Source organism: Neomonachus schauinslandi, chromosome 3, assembly GCF_002201575.2.
Source record: "Neomonachus schauinslandi chromosome 3, ASM220157v2, whole genome shotgun sequence".
Taxonomy (NCBI): domain Eukaryota; kingdom Metazoa; phylum Chordata; class Mammalia; order Carnivora; family Phocidae; genus Neomonachus; species Neomonachus schauinslandi.
The window spans coordinates 123,910,659-123,934,484 of NC_058405.1; the positions used below are offsets into that span (position 1 = coordinate 123,910,659).

A 23,826-nucleotide genomic window follows, 5' to 3' on the forward strand; every position below is an offset into this window, starting at 1 on the left:
CCAGCGAACCCATTTGCACGAGGACTCGGCCCTTTCTTTTCCTGGCGAGGCTTTTGAACCTTGTCGCCAAGCCAGTACCTCAGAGAGAAGGAAGTGCAGTGGGACGCGCGGCATGCATGGCGCCTGCCCCCAGTTAGATGCTCTTCAGATAATCTGCAACCAAGCTCGCTGATAAAATATTTAGTAAAGACCTCGTAAACATCACTGCAAATACATTAAAGCACTTCAGCCCGACAGCTTATGATTATTTCAAAACTTAAAAAGGTGATCATGGATTGTCACTGTTTCTGTGCTCAAGCAAGAAACCGAACCTTCCCGAGGTGGGTGGATGGGTGGGTGAGTTGCAGCTTTTCGCCCCCACTTCTCCCCCCTCCCGCTCACTTTCATCGCTGTGGCTCTCAGCAGCAGTGATTTATTTATTTATGTATGTAGTTAAAAAGGTGTGCGTGGTGGTGGGGGGGAGGCGGTTCGCCGAGGACACGCAGGACCTGCTCACAAAGGACTGGCTCAGGTGTTATGTGCTTCTGTATTAACTGGAAAAGACAGACTCTGGAACTTTTACAGGGCGAGAAGAGGCCACCGGCTCGCGCTTTGTATACTTTGCACTTGAAATCGTTACATTCAACTGAATATTTGGCTCATTCAGATCCGAAAAGTCTCCTAGCATCATCGAATTCCCTCCTCCGCCCCTCGGCTGGAGAGGAGGGAGGTGGGGGGAAGGTAGGGAAATGTTTAGTAAATTGCACATCTTTGAATCTTCCTAAAGCAGTGGTCACAAAGCTTAAAGGTGACACAACAGTGCTCACGTAAAGCCAACACACATTCCCCACCCCCCAAGCCAACAATAAAATCATCCCCTTCAATTTGCCATGATCGTCGCGACCAGGAGCCAGGTGATTATCCTAATTAATGTCTATCTAATTAAATTACTGTCAGCAGTTAACCAATGGCAGGAGCCGTTTCATCGGCTGCACAAGCAGCAAGATCAAAAGTGAGCCTTTTCTGATTGCTGCATAGTGTCAATTGGCCAATCTCTTCTCCCAGGGAAAAAAAAAAAAGTAAATCAAACCTTTGAGAAGCATTTGCTGGTTGAAGTGCTTTCTGTCTAGTGAGGGGGTCTGTGGATTTCTAGTTTATGATAAATAGGACTTTAAAAACCAGGGACAGGAGGGCGAGTGTTCAGGTTCTAGAGCTATGCAGCTGGAGCACTGCCTTTCTCCTTCTATCATGCTCTCCAAGAAATTTCTCAATGTGAGCAGCAGCTACCCACATTCAGGCGGATCTGAGCTTGTCTTGCACGATCATCCCATTATCTCGACCACTGACAACCTGGAGAGAAGTTCACCTTTGAAAAAAATTACCAGGGGGATGACGAATCAGTCAGATACAGACAATTTTCCTGACTCCAAGGACTCACCAGGGGACGTCCAGAGAAGTAAACTCTCTCCTGTCTTGGACGGGGTCTCTGAGCTTCGTCACAGTTTCGATGGCTCTGCTGCAGATCGCTACCTCCTCTCTCAGTCCAGCCAGCCACAGTCTGCGGCCACTGCTCCCAGTGCCATGTTCCCGTACCCCGGCCAGCACGGACCGGCGCACCCCGCCTTCTCCATCGGCAGTCCCAGCCGCTACATGGCCCACCACCCGGTCATCACCAACGGAGCCTACAACAGCCTCCTGTCCAACTCCTCACCGCAGGGCTACCCCGCGGCCGGCTACCCCTACCCACAGCAGTACAGCCACTCCTACCAAGGAGCCCCGTTCTACCAGTTCTCTTCCACGCAGCCCGGACTGGTACCCGGCAAAGCGCAGGTGTACCTGTGCAACAGGCCCCTCTGGCTGAAATTTCACCGCCACCAAACGGAGATGATCATCACCAAACAGGGAAGGTAATGCTACATTCTTGGCAGTCGCTGCTCCAGGCACGGCCCGGGGGCAAGAGCGCTGGGTTGTGACTAACCCCGGTAGCGATGTTTTGGGGTCGGGAGCGGAGTGGAAGGCGCTCTGGTGCGCCCTGGAGTTGGCTGGTTTTGGAAAAAGGGGAAAGTGGAAGATATAACCGCCGCGGTGATGTTGGTAAGGGTGTTCCCGCTCTAGAAAGGTGGTCAGAGAACCAGTCAGGGGCCGGAGAAAGGCGAAAGAGAGGGAGAGTCCCGGCCTGCGGCTGGGAAATTGTAGGGACGCATCAAAGCCCGGAACCAAGGGCAGGTGGAGGTGCGGGTCGCCAACCTCACTCTCCACCTGGGCAGTGACACCTGCCGACTCCCCACTCCACAGCTCACCCGCCGGTCTCCCCGACTTCAGCTTCACTTCTTTTCCTCCCCCACCACCCCTTCTCTAACCCAGCAAACATTCGCTCATCGACGCTGGAAGAACAAGTTTTGCTTTGCTATCTGGCGCCGCGCTTCTTGCATTTAATCTTTAACATTTATGTGGTTTTTTTCCCTCTTGTTTTCTCTCTCCCCCCCCCCCCTTTAATTTAAATAGGCGCATGTTTCCTTTTTTAAGTTTTAACATTTCTGGTCTCGATCCCACGGCTCATTACAATATTTTTGTGGATGTGATTTTGGCGGATCCCAATCACTGGAGGTTTCAAGGAGGCAAATGGGTTCCTTGCGGCAAAGCGGACACCAATGTGCAAGGCAAGTCCTTCCAATTAACACATTTTCCTGACACTTATTTAGGTGAGAATGATTAATTAAAGCCTTTGTGGACTGGCTCGAGAGACTTTTAAAACGATCGGCCAATGACTTCTAAAAGGAAACGAGGGGGATAGGGGGACAGACTGAGCAGCGAGAAGGGGGAGGATTATGCAAAAGCTATTTTAATCATCTCCAGTTAATAGGAAGAAAGCGAGGCCTAAAAAACCCCCAGCTAATGGGCCTCACTGTGGAATAAGGTGTGTGTGTGTGTGTGTCTGTGTGTGTGTGTGTGTGTCCTACGCGGTGAGGAGTTGGGACTGGGCAGTGCCCGGGGTATATGTAAACAACGTATTTCTTTCTCTAGGAAATCGGGTCTATATGCATCCGGATTCCCCCAACACGGGGGCTCACTGGATGCGCCAAGAAATCTCTTTTGGAAAATTAAAACTTACAAACAACAAAGGAGCTTCAAACAACAATGGGCAGGTCAGTGGCTCAAGCGCTCCTTCCCCCCACCCCACCCTCTCTCTTCTCTCTCTCTTTCACACACACGTACGTCCCTCGCTAACATCCAGTCCGTTAGTTTAAATCAGCATGAGAAACTGGACATATGTTTCTTTGCTACATTAAAAAGACTTTTTAAAAATTCTATTTCCACCCTCCTGTAAAGTTGTTCTTGCCCCCCGCCCAATTCCCGAGTGCCCGACCTTCCCAAGTACTGTACAAATACTTGATTGATTGATTTCGAAAAGGAAACCCACAGGATCTGGGGTTGTAAAAATCTTTGTTCCTCCTAAAAGGAGGGCTAGGCGGATCGGGAGGCCCTGACGACCAGGCAGTCGGGTTCGGTTTTCCTCCGGTGCTCCGGTGATCCTTGCTCCCGGAGGAACCAGGGCTGGTCTTGCCCCCGCTAGCCAGTCACCTGCCCGGCGAGTCCCACGGTCAGTTAGCCGGGGCGGCGGGCTCCAGCCAGCCCCTGCACGGCCCGCGGCCCCAGCCCAGCGCGCGTTGACCGCGCTAACGCGCCGCCCCGCGCTCCCCTTTCTCTTCGCCGGACAGATGGTGGTTTTACAATCCTTGCACAAGTACCAGCCCCGCCTGCATGTGGTGGAAGTGAACGAGGACGGCACGGAGGACACCAGCCAGCCTGGCCGCGTGCAGACATTCACTTTCCCCGAGACACAGTTCATCGCCGTCACCGCCTACCAGAACACCGATGTAAGGAGGCCTGGGGGCTGGGCGCGCGGCGGGCGGCTCCGGCTTCTCCCGGCACCTGCCCGCAGTCCCCGCCATCCCCGGCTCGGGCACTAACATCAGCAACAGCTGGCTCTGCTGCGCCAAAAGGGCGGAGGGCTAGGGGCCTGCTGGGCACCTTCCCTGAATACCTTGCCGGTGGGGAAACGCTTCCTATTCGTCTCCATCGCGGGTCACGCGGGCCACCGTTGAGGGGCCCAGGATTTCTAGGGCCTTTTCTTTTGGGAATTTTAATTTAGTTCTCAAACTAGAACAGATTTAAATCTGCTTTCTCCCTCTCCTCTCTTTCGCTCTCTCTCTCTCTCTTTTTTTTTTTTTTTGAGTCCTTCTTCCATTTAGAAAACAAGCAGATTTCCCCCTGCATTTTATTATTGGCAAGCTTTGGCATTATCTAAAAATAAATAAATTAATTAATTAATTAAAGTCTCAGAACTGATGGCTGAAATAAACAAACACCACTTTTTGGGTGATCAAAAGAACAGACACATTCACATATCTAAAAAGTACAATAAATCAAATTACCGGAAGCTGTGGAGCGAGTTTTTTTTAGCACTTGAACCTCTTCAGCTTTTGCAAGTTCACCAAAACTTATTTTACTTCTGTTGATTTGACTACTAGGAGTGACGGTGGATTTTTTAAAAAAAACTTAAATGAAAGAATCAGAAATGAAAATATGCATTTATTTTAAATTAAAGCTGATTTTAAGATGCAGTTATGGGTTCTTGAGGCTGTGAATCAGAAGTGACCAACTTTTAAAAATTTGGTGAAACACTTAAAATAGGCAACATTTGGTGATGAATTCAAGTGCCCCTTAAAGATTTCTGCCTTTTTGTAACAAGCATTTTTAAAATGTGCATTTTAACTGACTTAGAACACGTGGGAGAGCTAATTGAAAGCAATCCTTTAGTGTTAGGCATCATTAATTTAAACATGTTTCTCATAACTTTCATGATACTTTCTCTTTTTTCCCTTTCTATTCATTCCCTCAAATTTTTCAGGTAGGGAAACCTTGCTACTTAATGAAATTGTGGGCCATAGGCCCCTGTAAAAAGTGGTGTTATATTAGTAAACACCTAATCCACCTACATAGAAGGTGAGACCGTATTAATCTTTTTTTTTTTTTTTTTTGGTCTTTTCTAGATTACACAATTGAAAATAGATCACAACCCCTTTGCAAAAGGATTTCGGGATAATTATGACACGTAAGTAATTTTGCACCTTCCTTCTCAAATAGTTGTGGAATTGGGCTTTAGGTCAAAGGTGGATTGTTGTGTACAAGGCTTTTGGAAGCTCGAGTGTGTGCAGACAAGGCTGTTTCCAAGGTTTTCCCTTGCCCTTTTATGGGCTCCCCTTCTTTCTGGTGACTTTCTGGTGCTTTTGTGGTTTTGGTCAAAGATTTCCTTCACTTATTTTTATCTTTCTTATGAATTACAAAGTTGTTGGCGGGCCTCTGGGGCTAGCTGGCTGGGGAAGCTGCCCTGGTTCCTGGGTGTGGGAGCTGTATGTGGCGCTGCAGATGCTCAGCTCAGATTGTGTGTCTGAAACCGCCCGATTCTGCCGGAAAGTGCATGTGGCTCTGGCAGTTGTTACATTCTCCTTGGCATATGTGACTTTTATTTACCCATTTCCAAGTTTTGTGTAATAGCTTTTCCTGTGCAAGTTTACTATGGACTGAAAAAAAATGTGCACCCACCGTAGGCAAGGTAATGAGCAGAGCCACTGTTACAGTTATTTCGGGCTTTGGGAAGGACCCAGGTGTTGTTGCTGTGTATTATTTATAAGCTTCAAAAGAAAAATATTTCCTTTTATCTTTTGCATCTAGGCGTGTTTTAATTAAATGTGTTGGTACCCTTTTCTCCGGGCCTCCCTTACTTACCTCCGTGTCTTTTCTATCAAAATGATGTTCTCTGGGGGCAACAAGAGATATAAACTTAGTGCTTTCTGGGCTTGTTCTAGCATTCTTGCTCAGAGTTCAGATACAGTGTCCAAGAGTTCAGATAGTGTTATATAGCAAAATCTAAATCTGGATTGTCGGGATCCCCCCCCCCTTTTATTCTGACCATAAAAAGGAAGACTACATAAATTTTAATTTTATGGCTTGCATTAAGTGCCTGGGATAGAGCTACAAAGTTGAAGTTGTCTTTGACCAGAAATAGATTAATTTTATGGAGAAGTAGACAAGTGGCTGCTTCTTCTATTCCATCTCCAGGTAGATAACAAAGTTTCCTCCTGATATTTTTTATAACAAATTGAAAAGAGAGTCATTGATATTTCTGCCCATAACTGTCATGTGCCTCCCTTAAAAGTAGTTTTGAGGAAACAAGGCTCATCAAGATGATACCCCGGAATAAAAACTCAGCTTTTCTAGTCCTCACAATCTAAAAATGTGGACCCGGCACTGTGGAAAGTATGTGGCCCAGGAGACCAGAGATACTGGTCTCTGTACTAGGGGGTCTTGTAGGTTTTGAGCTTTTAATTCTGTTGCGAACATCTGTTCCAAAGCATTTTATTTTGCACAAATCAATTCGGTAATCCCAAGTGGGTTGGGACCTGGATGGGCATCTAAACTGTATCTTTTGCAGGCTGCTTTTTTCTTTTTAAACTATTGTGGTGGCAAACAGAGAAGATATTTGCACCTTGCTGGTTATGTTCCCTTCCTGCCTCCCTCTACTTATTTGAAACTGGAATTAAATTTCAGGAGGGAAATTTTGTGTGGTAAGCAGAATGGACCTGGGCAGCAGCATCACCCTCACCCGACCTCCTCTGGCTGACTCCTGTAGGAAAAGCCACTTCTTTTTGATTCTTAAACTGTATATTTTCCATAAAAGCTTCTTTATCTATACAAATGGAGACCTTAGTTATTAGGGGACAGGGGAGAGCAAAATGGCTTATGCCACCCACCCTATCCCCTTTTATGTTGATATTTTGGGCATGGCTCACTTTTGGAGAAACAGGGTGAGCAATGAGAGTTCAGGGGGACTAGAAGGTTGCTTGGCCATTCCCCAGGGAATCTCCTCCCCAAAGGATTAAGGTCTGACAAGACTGAGGCTCTCTCTCAAAACACTGTGTTGATTAAAGATTAAAACATTTATGTGTGAGCTAAATAAAAAGGGAGGCATGTGTCTATGTGTAGAAGAAAACACTTCTACCAATCTTGATCCAATCTCTGGTTCTCTCTCAATTCTAATGGGATTTTCTAGGCCCAGGGCCTAGAGTTAATCATTATTTCACCTAAGGTGATTCCCAGTAACACAATTACCGTCTGTGGGCAAGTTATTTAACTTCCCCTTGCCTCAGTTTTCTCATCTGTAAGGTGGGATAATAATGCTACATAACTGGGAGGATTGTTGTGATGGTTAACTAAATTACTATCTGTACAGTCCTAGACAACAGTGCCTGGCACATAGTCAAGTTGTATAAGGGTTAGCTTGGAGGAGGTTGATAATCACTGTAAGAGTTTGCCCCAAAGGTAGTTTTTGGTGTTTTTTTGTTTTGCTTTTTGTCTTTTTAAAATTTTTAAAAAATTATTATTATTATTATTATTATTATTATTATTTACCAGTAACGGTTCAAAAGCTTGGAAAAAGAGTAGAGAACCCTTTTTCTTGGAGCACCTGGCTGGCTCAGTCAGAGCATGCGACTCTTGATTTTGGGGTCGACTCGATCTCGGGTGGTCAGTTCAAGCCCCGCGTTGGGCATGGAGCTTACTTTGCAAAAACAAAACAAAACAAAACAAAACCCCCTCTTCTTTGTAAAAGAATTTTATTGATTGATGACTTTGTTTCCAAGTAGTAATTCTTATTATTGGTAGAGGTGGGGGTTAAAGGATCACACGGGGGAAACAATGGACAGTAAGTACCGTGGAGGCTTCCAGCAGCAGTGCTCAAGTCTTAGAAGCCTGGTGAAGGCCAGTCTTTTTTGATTACTACCTGGATAGCCTGCGTGTGTATCAGATGGAAGAAAGTGTTCTTCAAAGAGTGAAGAAATGGGTATCTTGTTTAGAAATTTTGCTCAGAAACTCTCACTGCACAGAAAAGGCCCACTGGGCAAGTAACACCTTAGTCCCTGGGCAAATCTGCCCTAATGTTTATGCAGACCTTGGAGAAGTGGGATGAGAATCCCTGCTGCGCTCCGCTCTCTGATCCCCTGTACAGTTGGCGAGAGAGAGCGAGGGGACAGGGAAGCCTTCCTCTTGATCTGTGTTTTGCCTAGGTCCCTGAACGACAAACCGACCTCTTTACAATTTCACGATTTATTTTATTTTGGGGAGGACGCAAGTCTGTGACCTTTTGTCCGTCTCCGCCCTGGACCGCAAGTTACAGACGGAGAGTGTGGGGGTGGGCGAAAAGTGGAGGTGGCCTTCCCTTTGCCTCCCGAGGGGACCTCTCTGCCACCCCTCGGTTCTCTCTCTCTCTCCTTCCCTCGCAGGATCTACACTGGCTGCGACATGGACCGCCTGACCCCCTCGCCCAACGATTCCCCGCGCTCGCAGATCGTGCCCGGGGCCCGTTACGCTATGGCCGGCTCTTTCCTGCAGGACCAGTTCGTGAGCAACTACGCCAAAGCCCGCTTCCACCCGGGTGCGGGCGCGGGCCCCGGGCCGGGCACGGACCGCAGTGTGCCCCACACCAACGGGCTGCTGTCGCCGCAGCAGGCCGAGGACCCGGGCGCGCCGTCGCCGCAGCGCTGGTTTGTGACACCGGCCAACAACCGGCTGGACTTCGCCGCCTCGGCCTACGACACAGCCACGGACTTCGCGGGCAACGCGGCCACGCTGCTCTCCTACGCGGCGGCGGGCGTGAAGGCGCTGCCGCTGCAGGCGGCGGGCTGCACCGGCCGCCCGCTCGGCTACTACGCCGACCCGTCGGGCTGGGGCGCGCGCAGCCCCCCGCAGTACTGCGGCGCCAAGTCGGGCTCGGTGCTGCCCTGCTGGCCCAACAGCGCCGCGGCCGCCGCGCGCATGGCGGGCGCCAACCCCTATTTGGGCGAGGAGGCCGAGGGCCTGGCCGCCGAGCGCTCGCCGCTACCGCCCGGCGCCGCCGAGGACGCCAAGCCCAAGGACCTGTCCGACTCCAGCTGGATCGAGACACCCTCCTCCATCAAGTCCATCGACTCGAGCGACTCGGGGATTTACGAGCAGGCCAAGCGGAGGCGGATCTCACCCGCCGACACGCCGGTGTCCGAGAGCTCGTCGCCGCTCAAGAGCGAGGTGCTGGCCCAGCGGGACTGCGAGAAGAACTGCGCCAAGGACATAGGCGGCTACTACGGCTTCTACTCGCACAGCTAGGCCGGCCCTGCCCGCCCGGCCCCGCGCCCCGCCGCCGCCCGGCCCCCCAGCCAGCCCCTCGCAGCTCTCCCCAGCTCTTCCTCCCCACGGCCCACCTCGCGCACCCCCTCCTGTTATTTGGCCCTCGAATACCGTCTGCAACGAATAAGCACAGGTCTCCGAGTGCGATTTTAACCTTTTTTTGCACAGCAGTTTCTGCAGTTAGCACACCGACCTTCAACTTTGCTGTAAACCTTTTGGTTTTCCTCCTTACTCTCCTTCTGTGAAGTTATACTCCTAACAAGCCTCCTCCCTCTCGTCTTTTTCTCACCCTCTCCTTCTCTTTCTTGTAATGAAACTCTTCACCTTTAGGAGACCTGGGCAGTCCTGTCAGGCAGCAGCGATTCCGACCCTCCAAGTCTCGGCCTCCCCATTAAACCGTAGGATGTTGACTCTAGAACCTGGACCCACCCAGCGCGTCCTTTCTTATCCCCGAGTGGATGGATGGATGGATGGTAGGGATGTTAATAATTTTAGTGGAACAAAGCCTGTGAAATGACTGTATATAGTGTTAATTTATTGTACCGAATGGCTAGTTTTTATTTTCATCGTCAAGGCACAAAACCAGTTCACGCTTAACCTTTCCATTCTTTTCCTTTCTTTGCCATTTTCTCCACCCCCCCTCCACTTTAAAAAATTGCCTTGTGAGATAATTAACAATATTCTAAGAGGCTCTGGAAACGTGAAATACTTGATAGATAATGATGGGTTTCTCACTTCTCTTCAATCCGTTGCATGAAATAATTACTCTGTGCCCTAATGCACACAAATAGCTAAGGAGAATCCGACCAAACACCTGTAAAGGATAGGTGTCTGTTCATAGGCAAGTCCATTAAGTGGCATGATGCCTGCAAAGAAAAGTTAACTGGAGTTGTATGTCCCACCCCAACACCCCCCCCCCAATAGAATAGCTCTACATCAGCAATATTATTTTGCCTTATTTGTTTTTCCCCAAAGTGCCAAATCCATTACTGGTCTGTGCAGGTGCCAAATATGCTGACAAACTGTTTCTGAATATCTTTTCAGTCCCCCCTCCACCTTTATATGCTGTAAATCTTTGTAATGAATATTCTACTAATGATATAGATGACTGAATTGTTGGTAACTATAGTGTAGTCTAGTGAAGATAAATTGTGTGAGTTGTATATTTTACTGCATTTTAGTTTTGAAAATGATTTCCCTGCCACCTAGAAACAGCTGAAATTTGACTTCCTTGGGAAAACACTAGCATTAATGCAAGTAAGACTGGTTTTTTCCCCCCTCTAAGTCTTGTTATATTTGATAAGGAGCATTAATCCCCCTGGAAATAGATTAGTAGGATTTCTAATGTTGTGTAGCAAACCTATACTTTTTTTTTGTATTTTAAAATTAATGTGAAATATGCATCATACACAATATTCAATCTAGATTCCAGTCCATGGGGGGATTTTTCCTAATAGGAATTCAGGGTCTAAACGTGTGTATATTTTGGCTCTTCTGTAAATCTAATGTTGTGATTTTTATATTTGTTTCGTTTTGTCTGTGAACTGAATAATTTATACAAGTACACACTCCATTGAGAAACGTTTTGTTTTTTGCTCGTTTGTATCGTCTGTGTATAACAAGTAAATAAATCTGGTAAAACGCTATGGTGTTTGAAAGCAGTTTACAGTTTGAAAATATTTTATTATAGGTGATTACTTTTAAGGGTTAAGGAAGAATAGCCCGTCCCCACTTGAATATGGGGCAGTCTGTGTAATGGGAATCATGTCCCATTTCCCACTTAAATTTGTTTTATAGCACTACCAGTAATTACTTTTTCCTTCTTATTTACAAGTAACTTAGTTCCCTTTGAGTCAAGTTTCACTTTGTTGCACTTCCCCCCCCCCCCCCAGGAAGATGTAGGCACTTCCTCATCGTAGCTATCTGATTTTCTCTGAAGTCGGAAATAATGCAAGCAGGAAAAGGAGGGTCTTAAATAAGGACTTAAGAATTTCTTTAAATTTCACAGGCGGGAGGCTTTGGGCAAGAGTAGGATGTAATTGAAATGCGTGTCAGAATAGGCTGTTGACCACCGCTTTAGGCAGATGTCGAAAATCCCGGTCTTTAAATACGAGGCCTTGGAGATGTGTGGCCAATCTGTAACTGCAAACACAGAATGGCCTATATTTCTTGAGCGGGATGTTTCAGGGGGGTTGGGCAGGGTTGGAGTGGGGTAAGGACTCATAGAACAAACTCGGAATGGTCGGTATTTAAGCATTGAGCTTAAAACTTGCTTTGGGAGGTATCTGGGGGGTACCACTCCATCTCTTCTACAGTGGAATTCCTGTACCAGTCCTGCCCAGGTCAGATGCCCATCCCTTGAGAACAAATGCAGAAACGTGGATATCCCAGCTTGGGGGATGGGGGTGGGGTAGGTTCGCTGCGTCTTAGTCGAGGAGTCCGCAGAGCTCTGACTTTATCTCGTGGAGAAGAGATTTTTTGTACTTTTGTCTCCAGAGAAAGGAGATCCAGGAAAGAGGTGGAAAATGGTTCAACATTCTTGCTTAGTCTGGGTCAGTGTCAGGTTATGGGACTAAATGTACCACCACGTAGAGATTGTCCCGAAACCCCTTTGCAATTGAGAGATGCAAAGAGGCTTCAAAGTTCCAGTTAAAAGGAAAATTCGGGGGGCGGCGGGGGGGGGGGGGGGGAAACAAAACCGGTTTGTTGTCCCTGGACAATTTCGCCACTAGACGGCGTTCCGCGGAGTTTTGTCTGCCACACAGAAAGGCGATGGCTGATTTTCCTTTGTGTTTCTTTCACCCTTCCCACACCTAAGACCCGAACGAGGGGACGAAAAGTACAAAACACGGTGCCTGTGTAGCCAGAGAAGTTGAGCAGTGTTTTCTTGTAATGCCCCCACTGGGTTCTGCGCTCCTGCGAGCGGGCCGCCCAGTGCGGCCGGGGAGGAGGCGCACGTGCGGTGCCGAGGGAGCGGGGGGCGCCGAGGCCCGAGGGCGCCGGGGGGGGGGCGCCCTCGGCCCGCCGCCCTCGGGCCACAGGCACGGCGAGCAAACGAGCTGCTGTCATGTGGCGGAAACGAAGCTCTCAGAAGCCGAGGATAGATTTCACAGGAACGTAGTGCCTTGTACCGAAAGACGCACTTTAGCTGCTATTAGGAAGTACTTTAAAAAATTGGGGAGGTCGTTTCCCTTGCAGCTCTGCCACCATCTCCACCATCTGCTGTGTGGACTGAGTCAGCGTGAGGTAAATTTGCAGCTCCGCGCTCCTCTCGGAGGCAGTGTGCTTTCCTGTCCCTTTCAAGCATGATCATTTCTGCTCGCTTTCAATGTCTTGGGTGTCTAGTGAAGTAACACTGTCGCTGTGTCTGAGGAGCTGCTGCTGTTCCAAGGAAATCAGTTTGGATTTGGGAGGGCCCGTGGGAACCAAAGTTCGCGTCCCGGGTTGGATTTCGATTTGCCGCTTGTTCTCCGTGAGGGCAGGGGTCAGGCGAGGACGGAATCCTCCCCGCAACCTGCAGATATCCTCAGTTTTCCAAAAGTGTGTTTTCAGCAGTGTCTTTTCTAAAAGAGACGGGAAGAAAAAAGGCGAGCGTGCGGCGAGCACTGCATCCTGGCTCACGCCTTCCCGCCACTCGCATTCCGCGCCATCTTAACTCACTTGCAACCACCCGCTCGGGGCTGAGTGCCGCCGCCGGCCGGCGCTGCTCCAGCCAGAAGTGCTGTGCCCTCGGTTCCTAACCTTCGAGGCAGACGCTGTGGGTCAGTGTAGACGGGAGGCGGAGCCAGAGCGCGCTGCGGCGGCGGGCGGCAGGTCCGTGCGGCCCTGGCGGGCGAGGCTGCTCTTGGCCTGGGCCTAGCGCCGTCGGTCGGGGCGCCCTCCAGCCCAGGCGCGCGGGGGGCGGGCGCCTGCAGGAGCTCCGCCGCGAGTGAGGCCGTGCGGGAGGCCCGCTCCCCGACGTGGAGCCTGGGCCGAGGCTCCCCTGCTTGGCCGGTGGGCCGTCGGCTGGGCTCTGGCTGTCCTGGCCCAGTCCAGACAGGGATTCGGGGCGCTGGTCTAGACTGGCAACCCGGGCCCAGCTGCAGGCCCGGAGTCCAGGAGACTCCTTCTGCGTCCTCGGAGTCCGATGCAGCCGGGCCGCGACCTTGGCTGTGCCCGAGGGCGCCCTTTCCAGCCTGTAGCTCCTCGAGAGCTCCGCGCCAGGCGACCCGCCAGGATTTAGGACATGACGGCCCCTTTAGGCCTAGCAGAAGCTTACTGATGAGTTTGCTTCCAAAGCCAGGTTGTTTCTGTCTCTTTAGGGCTGGCAGACATCACCCGAGCTCTTTAAATGTAGTAATTTAGGGTATTTAGAGAACTTTCTGCACCCTCTTGCCTCCTGCAGTTATATTTTCTTATAAATCCTACTGCTAAAACTCTTTGACCCATCATTTTGGTGACGTTAAGTATTTATCTTTATAGCATTGAAGCTTTCAAGGATGTTCTACTTTCTCTTGAGGGTGCAGGCTAGGAACAAAAGCCTCGTTGCATAGAGACCATTTATATTCCTGCAGAACTTAAAAAACTCTCTATAGCAATATTTGGGCAACGTGTTTGTGTTCGTAAGTGATTTTATAAAATGACCTGAACTCAGGTGCAGTACCTTTTTTGTGTGTGTATTAGTTATTTTATCATGTAGGCTTTTTACCCGTGGGGATAGGAAAAAAGTAGAACTTAAGAACCTGTGTGAAAACAAACTAATCTAGATTCCCTAAAGGAAAAGCAACTATTATTTAGACAAACTTAGGAAGAAGTTCAGCTTCTTTTATTTATTTTTTTAAGATTTTTATTTTTAAGTAGTCTCTGTATCCATCGTGGGGCTCGAACTTACAACCCAGAGACTGAGTCACATGGTCCACGGACTTAGCAAGCCAGTGGCCACAGACGTCAGCACCTTTAAAGACCAGTGATAAGCACTCGATTTAAAAAATATTTAATTTACTCTGGTATGTGGGCAGTTACTTGGCTAATTTTAATATTGGAAAGAATAAATTTTTAGTGTAATACCAGTAAAATCAGGTTTTTAGAAGGTCAGGTGAGACTTTTCAAGCAAGTTGAGGCTATATGATTTATTGAAGTTACAATCTGAGTGCAAGATTTACATTTGGACCATCAGATTTTCTTTTGCCAGAACAAGATAAGGCAAACTAGGCAAGATTTCAGGCATGGCATTATACTTGGTTCAATTCAGTTGCCTTGAGATTTGTGGGCCTTCCTGGTTCCTGTCTTTAGCTTGTAAGTTGGGTTGCAACATATTTAAAAATATATTCACTTGAAAGAAAACCCCACTGCTTTCACAATAAAGTAAACTTGATGGTGTACAAGTCACTGGTCTCATCTGAGCTGATTATATCTGCCTTGCATGTATTTTACACCCACAGTATGGTTTGCAGCGGTGTTCAAGGCATGGCGTGAAAAATTTGATTTGAATAGTTCCATTAAAGCAATGAAAAAAAAAAAACATGGCTTAATAGACCTTCTAGTGATAGCTCCCCCTCTTACTATGCTAACTCTGAAATAAATATGTAATCTAGTGTTAGGAACGTGGCATTTAGAAGACCCTTGCTGGTAATATTTAATTTAATAAACATACTAACTGTGACATTATTAATGCAATGAAGCTTGTACCACAAGCTGGTTCTTTCAGGTTGTTTGACCTATTACTTATCACTAGATTCCTTAAAACATATCCTGTGATTTATAACTTGAATTTTATATTAAAATTATTTTGGATTTCAACTCTTTAAAAATAGCTGCATGATGGCACTCATTTTATATACAAAGCATTTTATACTTGGGTATCTTGGCATATCTTTTGTGAGGAGGAAGAGGAAATTTAGGAGGGGAGGGAATCTCTCTGGATATGCCTCTGGTCATTTTAGCCCATACAGTTATTTTGTTTCAATACTAGCAAGAAAATAAAAGAATGTAAGATTCAGTTTTGGGGCAAGGATTATACTGATTTCGTATATATCAGTAGTACATATGTTTATCATATATATATATGATCGTAAGTTTTAAGGAATGACAAATTAATTAAACTTCCTGGTTGAAAAATATAACAAAACAAATCTTGCTTATATTAGGTTTAGTGCTTATATTAGATTTATTTAGGTTTCAGTTTAGTACATATCTTCACGTTAGCAAGTGTACTGTATGGGAAAAAGCCTTTTCATGACAATCTTATTTCAGGTTCCTAAAAAAGAAAAAGTCAACAATGTTGTTCTCAAACCACAGGATCTTCCTAGCTCACATTTCAACTTCCAAGATGTATTTGTCTTTTATTTTGTCATTCCTAGTATGAAAGGGAAGGCATTTTTCAATCTTAGGATAATTCAGAAGCAATTTTTTGGTTCTCAGTTAATTCAGTTTCATCTTAAAAGTTCAAATTTAGCAAAGCACATGTTCCCTTGTTCATGCCAAGTGTGATAAAAAACTAGTCGAAAAATAAAACCATTGCAAACAAGTAGAGCATTGCACTTCCCTGCATACTATACAGGCCACATCATTTCTGGGTCTGATGTCACTGCCTGCTGGGCTGCCATTTGTGGGCACAAGGAAGGCTGCTTGTGAAAGTTGATGGAAGGCACGACCATTTCAGATACGTGTGCTTAAATTGTGTGTGTGTTTGAAACGTCCTCTTTGAATAGTGATATGCCTACCCGTGAACATTCGAACATTTGCTATCTTCTATTACCGAAAGGTTATTCTGTTTAGTCCCAGAGGTGTTTTTCTCCCTCTGCCTTAGGAGATAGTTTCTTTGATTGTATCTAAAACATGAAATAGCAAAGTCATCTCTCCCCTTTTGTAGTACAGTGAAATTATAGACTACTTCGTGGAATTATAACTTTCTTGATAGTTTCATCTTTGCATTTACAATGTTAAGCTATCACATTTCTATTTTTAAACTTTAACCTCCTTGAACTTCAGTTAATAAAATATGCATACATGTTATGTAGATTCAGTTCAGGCCATCTGCAATCAACAATGACATTTTATGAGAACTTTCCAGTTATCATAGTGATTTCTATTTTGAATGGCTTGCTCAAGTGGAAATTTACTAAAGGCCAAACCATTATTGCCAATTAAAAATGTTTCAAAGGTAGTTAGCACTTTTATAACCTGATGTCTTTTTTAATTAAAAATTTATAATTTTACCAAACAATAGCAATGTTTACTACTCAGCACTTCTCTTTGAAAGGCTATGATGGGGACATACTCCTTCCAGCTTACTTACCGTTGAATGCTATATATTTTGTTTAAATAAAATCTTTTTTTCTACCTCTGTCTTAATTTGCTATATATATATTTTTAAATTGACTGCATTCTAAATAATCCTTAGAGCTCACTCACCTTTGGGATTAACTCTCTTAATTTATGCTCACATTCTGCTTTGTTCCTGTGGAGAAAGTCAAAGAAACATACTGACTTCCTCCTCAACAAATTTGTTCTTTCCTCCTCCAACTCTGCTGTCTTTCTGACACTCATTTTGCCCTTGTTGACTCTCTTGCCAACAACTTTTTTTTAACCTCCTCTTTTTTTTCTCACCACACTGAACCTGATCTTTATAAAATCTATGCCTGATTCATCAGTTTGTTTATTTCAGGTCAGAATTTTTATGCTTTCCCCAAAAGCAATTGTACAATTTTCAGGACAAACATCAGATACAGTGTATCTTCTTATTTAGCTTCTCCCATATTGTTTTTCAAGATTTTATGCTTTTTCCCCCTATATACTTTTATAATCATTTCATCTCTTAATATTCACTTTTCTATTATCTTTTTTTGTATTTGTGAAAGGACAAATTAATATTTTTGTCTCTTACTGGTGTTTCTGTGTTCTTCTTTACCCCTAACATTTTTAGCTCTGTGAGGCACTCACTCCATTTACCCCTGCTCTCTTTTGTACGTAGGACCCATCTTTCAATGCTTTCTTTGATCCTTTTCAGTTCAGCTTCCTCATTTGCACAGACATTAAAATCTTTCTTATTACATTTGTCAGTGTGCTCTTGACTGAGTGTAAGGACCTATTACAGACTAATCTTCATTCTCTTAGCTATTTAAAATCATAATTAGCCCTTGGGGTGACTCAGAATCACTGATTCTGCAACTCCTTCACTTTCCCTTCCTTCTTCCAGCTTTTCATGGGTCTCTCTGTTTGCTGGCTTATTTATTTATGCATTTATATGTTTCTATAGGATTTCTTTGCCCAGGGTGTGTCCTCATACACTTCTCCTAAGAAAACTTGCTATATATGTGTTAGGGAAGAATGGGGTGGGAGAAAGAAGATCTGGTACTAATTTTCTTAATATATACCTTCCACCCATTGCCAAGTAGCCTTTACCTATTTGATGGTTTCTTATTTTTTGTAGCCTGGTACATTTTAATTGACATTCTGAATTTTTCTATTATCCTTTCTTGAACTTTCTGATACGAACACATGTTCTCCTTGCCCTTAAGTTTAGCATGATGAAGACTAAAATGAATTTTTTAAAAGTGAATTTTTCTTAGTTAATATTAATTAATTTAACCCCTTAAGGAGATTGCAATATGAAGTGTGTATGCCAACACGATGAGGAAGGAAGGGTTTTTTTTGAATGGCTCTACAAGTGTATGTACTATACTTTATTAGTGACAACATTATCAGCCCTTTCTCTACATAGCTTCAAAAAATAAAGTTCCAAACCTAGGAGATTCAGGCCTTACAGATCATGAGAAGCAGTTTTACTTGCATTACCATTTATTTAGGAAACTCTTTGTTCCTGAGATTAAAGTTACACCAATTTTTAATTTCATTTTCAATTCTTTCTGCTCTACAGCAAATGTATATATACATTTATGTGTGTGTGTGTGCGTGCGTGTGTGTGTGTGTGTACACAACACCATGATGCGACGGGAGAATAAGAACATAAACTCAGGAAAAGCAAGAGGAGAATTTGTCACACTTCTTGCACAGTGCTGCCCTAGGTCCTGTCATGACCGTGTGCTTTTTGAGGACCTCCTATCGGAGCCTGAAGAAATACCCTTTTGGCAATCTCTTATCTATGAAAATAATTCTCTACTTCTGAGCACTGGAATCAAGGGCTTTTACATTTATCACTTAATTTGCACATGGTATAATTTCCACTTGAGGAAGAAATTGGTGAAAATGCCACCATGTCAAAGAAATGTTCACATAATATGACTGAAAACTTGTCATTGGTGCCACGGCAATTTAGTATGTGAGATACCTGCATTCAATTTATTTTGAAAATATAGGTCTCAAAGGAACCTGACTCTTAAGGTATAGCAGAAAACACTGGACACAAATAAGACAGTTTATTTCTGATTTTCAATACAATCATTTGTAAAATAAAATTATAAATCAAATGTTTCAGGTATTTTTCAGCTTTAAAGAACTTTGCTTTTTGTGGACCTCTGAGTTTCTCTGCACCTTGAATTCCAGTGTTCTGAGTTAGGGTAGAAAAACCTCGAGAGCAGGGGCTTTCAAAGTTTTTAACTGAGACTCACAGTGATAAACACACACACACACACACAGACACACACAGACACACACAAAGATTTCACAAAATACTACCTTTACCACATTTGATACACTCTGATATTTTTTCTTTTATATTTAATTTCATTCTGGTTATGACCTAGTAAATTTATTTCGTGATTCTCTGATGGACAGTGCCTCAAAGTGAGAAGCAATTTCACAGTGGTGATGTTAATTAGACTAGCATAGAATGTCTTCAGTTTCCTGTTGTATCTCTGTGCTCTAATCTTTCTTTTCTAGAATGGCAGACTATACATATTAGTAAAGTAGAATGAGTTGTTTCTTGTTTGATAACCTACTTGGATGTATGGCATAAAGGATGCTTGAGGGGAAGGCTTGAGAGATTGTCCTTTACAATGTTCTTTCCATTATGATCTGCACATTAAGAAAAAAAAAATCTTTAAATTCTGTCTCTTTGAGATTGCTAGATTTTATTTAAGATTTGTTTTTAAAGATTATTTATTTATTTATTTATTTGACAGAGAGGGACACAGCGAGAGAGGGAACACAAGCAGGGGGAGTGGGAGAGGGAGAAGCAGGCTTCCCGCTGAGCAGGGAGCCCGATGTGGGGCTCGATCCCAGGACCCTGGGATCATGACCTGAGCCGAAGGCAGACGCTTAACGACTGAGCCACCCAGGTGCCCCTTTATTTAAGATTTAACCTAACTTATTTGTCCTTAGTCATTTCACATTCTTCTCTCTTTTAAAAAATTTTTTAGAAGGTTTTATTTTTAAGTAATCTCTATACCCAATGTGGGGCTCAAACTTAAAACCACCAAATCAAGAGTCTCACACTCTACCAACTAAGCCAGCCATGTACCCCTCATTCTTTTCTCTTTCATGCACACACACATGCCTACTCCAAGCATAGTGATTTATTAAAATTGGTGTCCCTTCTAGTCTTGGGGATAAGCAGGTCCATACTTGTTGGTATGGTTCTTTGCATGCATTGCCTCTTTCCCTTTCTTGACCCTAAGGCACAGCTGGAAGGGGGCAAGAGGATAGCAGCTCTTATATCCTTTAGGTCAGTGGCTTCACATTGGCATCAGCAAGGGAGCTTTTAAAAATTAAAAGTTTTTAATGCTCAGATTCACACCCTATCCCAGATGAATCAGAATGTGAGTGTTTAGTAGTGAGAGCCAGGCATCAGTACTTTTAAAGATTGCTAGGTGGGGCGCCTGGGTGGCTCAGTTGGTTAAGCGACTGCCTTCGGCTCAGGTCATGATCCTGGAGTCCCTGGATCGAGTCCCTGGATCGAGTCCCTGGATCGAGTCCCTGGATCGAGTCCCTGGATCGAGTCCCGCATCGGGCTCCCTGCTCAGCGGGGAGTCTGCTTCTTCCTCTGACCCTCCCCCCTCTCATGTGCTCTCTCTCTCAGTCTCTCTCTCTCAAATAAATAAATAAAATCTTTAAAAAAAAAAGATTGCTAGGTGATTGCGATGTGCAGCAAAATCTGGGGACCACTCCCTTAGGTTTTTTGTTTTTTGAGGTTTTTTTGTTTGTGTAATGAAAGAAGAGGTAGAAATGAAAAGAAAAAGGTGTTTGTTTTTTTCAGTTTTACATCTATTAACCATGGTGGTAAACTACCTATTCATTGTAATTTCATGCCTGGGACTTGGGTAATGGCAACGTTCTTAAAAATAAAAATAAGCACATAGATTTAAAAATAACTATTTTCAAATAGCCTTCTATTTTTTTTTTAAAAACATTGTGACAGTATGGCCATGTTTTAGAACAGGCAGTTTATGCCCTTGGCTATAAGAGCAAAGTGACCTGAAGAGCCCTTTCTTCTTACTTTCTGTATAGAAGAAGCATTTGTATTCCTCCTCCAGCTTTATCATGATTAAAACATGGTGATTAGTTCTGTCTCTGGAAACTCTATAGTCATCCATAACGTAGCCTTTATCTAGAGAGACTGAAATTGGAAATCGTCCAGAAGTATTGCATGTTTGACATCTGATTATCATTCTCAAAACAATACATGCCAGAGTATTCAGAATAGTCCTAATCCATGGGACAAATACAGAATTATAGGGTGGGAATTCAGTATAGCAATGCCAGCCATATATCATATTTCAGTTCAGATATGGAGGGATTACCTCCAAAATGTATCAGATGGAAAGATTTTTTCCCCTTAATATAGGCCAGATATAAGCAGCCTACTTACTCAGATAGTCCATGGCAATCTCCCAAGTCATTCATTTTTAAGTGGTTGCATTCACTTGAGTCATGATATGAACATCACCCATCAAAGTGAATCACAGATAAATTTATGTATTTGAGAATTTGTTGTATTAAGCATATTATAATAGAAATACCATAGAAACTTTATATTTTGTTTCATTTAGATTCAGAATCCTCTAAAGTGTGCAGTTATTATTTGCTATTATTATCCCTAGGAATAATAAGTTCGTATAAATTGATCTGGGCTTGTGTTTTACATAATATTTATATATAGAAGTGTTATACCATAACTAGAGGATAGGATGAAATGAGATCTGTTTTTTTTGTTTTGTTTTGTTTTTGCTGAGAAATATCACTTAGAATACAAAAATTCACCTGCCCTAGGAATCAAAATGGTTAAAGAGTGAAAGGTTAAAAGGAAAAACCTTGGTTAAATGTATTTGGGGATTAGCTGAGCTTAAAATATTAGAAAAGTCATAGAGTGTTTGTCACATAGAAACGATTCAGTTTGTCCAGTTTTTAGAAATCTCCAAGTTCTGGGATTTAAAAATAAAAGAGAAACAAGAAGAAGAAAAGTTAAAGTTATTGATTCTCCTTATTTTGTACGCTGCCTACTACCCACCTCTCCAAATGCAATATTTCATCTGTGCTGGAATTAAGTATTTATTAATGTTCAAGAAACTAGGCAGTCATCTGACCATGGCTTATTATAGCTCACTCCTAAATTTAGAAGTGTTCCCAGATTGAAAAATGGTAAAGGGAATAGAGAACAAATGCACAGTCTTTAGTTTACTACTTGTTTTAAATTTTATATATTTTTTGAAACTAGATTTCATTATCCGAATCATATTGTATTGAGCCTTTTAAGAGAGTAAAGTAAGATTGTTAGAATTCTCTGAGGTCTCCAAGTTTTACTTGTATAAATTATACCTCTTTTGTTTGTCCAATTAACATACTTTCTAGAAATGATAGTTAATTTAAAAAAAAAATCAGACGTTTCCTATTTCCGAATTATCTGTGTGAATTGCTCCTCACTTGCTTCCATCTGCCAATCTTTTGGTTACTTTTACTCCTTATTTTTACTAGATAACAAAAAAGGGAAGTTTATGGTAAAAATGAAAATTGTTTATCAGTGAATGCAATTTGGCAAGAAGGAGGATACAAATATTTCTAAAATGAAATCTTTAGACTAATGAATTTTATTTATCCTTGCTCTCTTTGCAGTCTTAAACTACCATTAATTGAGAGGTTTTAGTTTATTTTTATTGCAAACTGAAAGCAACATTGTAATAGTTCATTTCAGAGAGACCTTAGTGAGTATGGACTTAGCAAGGTGAACTCTCTAGGATAGGAATTCCTGAACCAAACCTTGGGATTTCCCTGCCAGTATTTCGAAAGCCTCCCTGATAGATCTCAAAAATGATTGTTTGATCACTTCTCTTTTGTCCTGTGGATTGCCAGTTGAGAGGAGAGTAGTGATGGACAGTAGTATACCTCCATTTCATGTCTCCATTTAGGGTTATTGTAGTTTAGATGAATTTCTTTTCTCTCTTTCTACTACTCTGTTGTACTCACAACTTTGAAAATCTAAAGTAGCTCCTCTTAGCAGAAAGATTGGGGATTCTTTATCTAAGTTAGACTGATATAACAAGAACTTTCTATATTGATCTGATTATTTTAGTTTAACAAGGCTTTGTTGGGATTGCTGACTATGATTAAGGTTTTTATAAGGCACCAGGGAGATTATAGGATGAACTAAATATGGATTCTTTGTGATTTGTGAAAAGACTGTATTATAAGATAAAAAGTGGTGAGTATGAGTTCTAGAAGAGAAGCACAGGTAAAAATCCTCTGGGATAATAGGGGTGGTGTGGTGGGCACCTGGGTGGCTCAGATGGTTAAGCGTCTGCCTTCGGCTCAGGTCATGATCCCAGGGTCCTGGGATCGGGTCCCGCATCGGGCTCCCTGCTCCTTGGGAGCCTGCTTCTCCCTCTGCCTCTCTCTCTCTCTCTGTCTGTCATGAATAAATAAAAAAAAAAAAATAGGGGTGGTGTGGTTACACCTAGCTGAGGGAATCATGGAAGGCTTTGTGAATGTGATACTTGTTGAGCCTGGATTTGCAGAGGCATTCTGAACAGAAAAAACAAACAAACAAAAAACCCCAAAAAACCCCAGAAGCCATAAGCCAAGTCTGGAAGGTAGAGAAGCAGAGGTCTGTTGGGAAAGAGGTAATATTTTATGTTTGAGAAATAGAGTATGTAGAGGAGGTAGTAGGAAGGTAAGTGTAGAAGGGCTGGGTGTCAAGTAATGGCCACTTTGAGTGGTAGGTTTATACAAACTGGGCCTCTGATTTAATGGAAATAACCCAACCTGATTAAATATAACTGACTTTTACTATGAATTCCGTTAGAAGAAACCATATGTACTGTTGTGCAACTTATATTTTTTATTTAACAATATATTTAGGCTATATTTCTAACCCAGTACATACTGATCTTATTCTTCTTAACATCTTTACTATTAACGTTGTATGGATAAACTATTCCTAATTTAACTAGTCCTATGAATGTACACGTAATTGTTTCTAGGTTTTTGCTATTGTAAAAAAAATGTTATATTGTACATTTCTCTCTGTATACTTGTGTTAGATGTCTATTGGATAAGTTCCTAAAAGTGGAATTTCTGGGCTAAAGGCTGTATCAATTTACAGTTACTCCATAAGTATACGAGAATTTGTTTCCTCACCCTCTTACCAGTTCCAACTATGTCAGTCTTGACATAATTAAAAATTTGATCGTATTGATGAAATTAGAAATTGGCATCTAAAATAGGAAGGTATCCACTAACTAGAAAACATATAAC

The 23,826-nt window shown here is 43.5% G+C and overlaps 1 protein-coding gene across 1 annotated transcript; it reads left to right on the plus strand.

Moving 5' to 3' along the window:
* The first annotated feature begins 1,046 nt into the window (after positions 1–1,046).
* TBR1 (T-box brain transcription factor 1) lies at positions 1,047–9,180 on the plus strand. Its single transcript, XM_021703206.2, has 6 exons — positions 1,047–1,886; positions 2,485–2,639; positions 3,004–3,125; positions 3,699–3,857; positions 5,034–5,095; positions 8,322–9,180. Exons 1-6 carry the CDS (start codon positions 1,195–1,197, stop codon positions 9,178–9,180), a joined length of 2,049 nt encoding a protein of 682 aa, XP_021558881.1. The 5' UTR covers positions 1,047–1,194.
* The last annotated feature ends 14,646 nt before the right edge of the window (positions 9,181–23,826 follow it).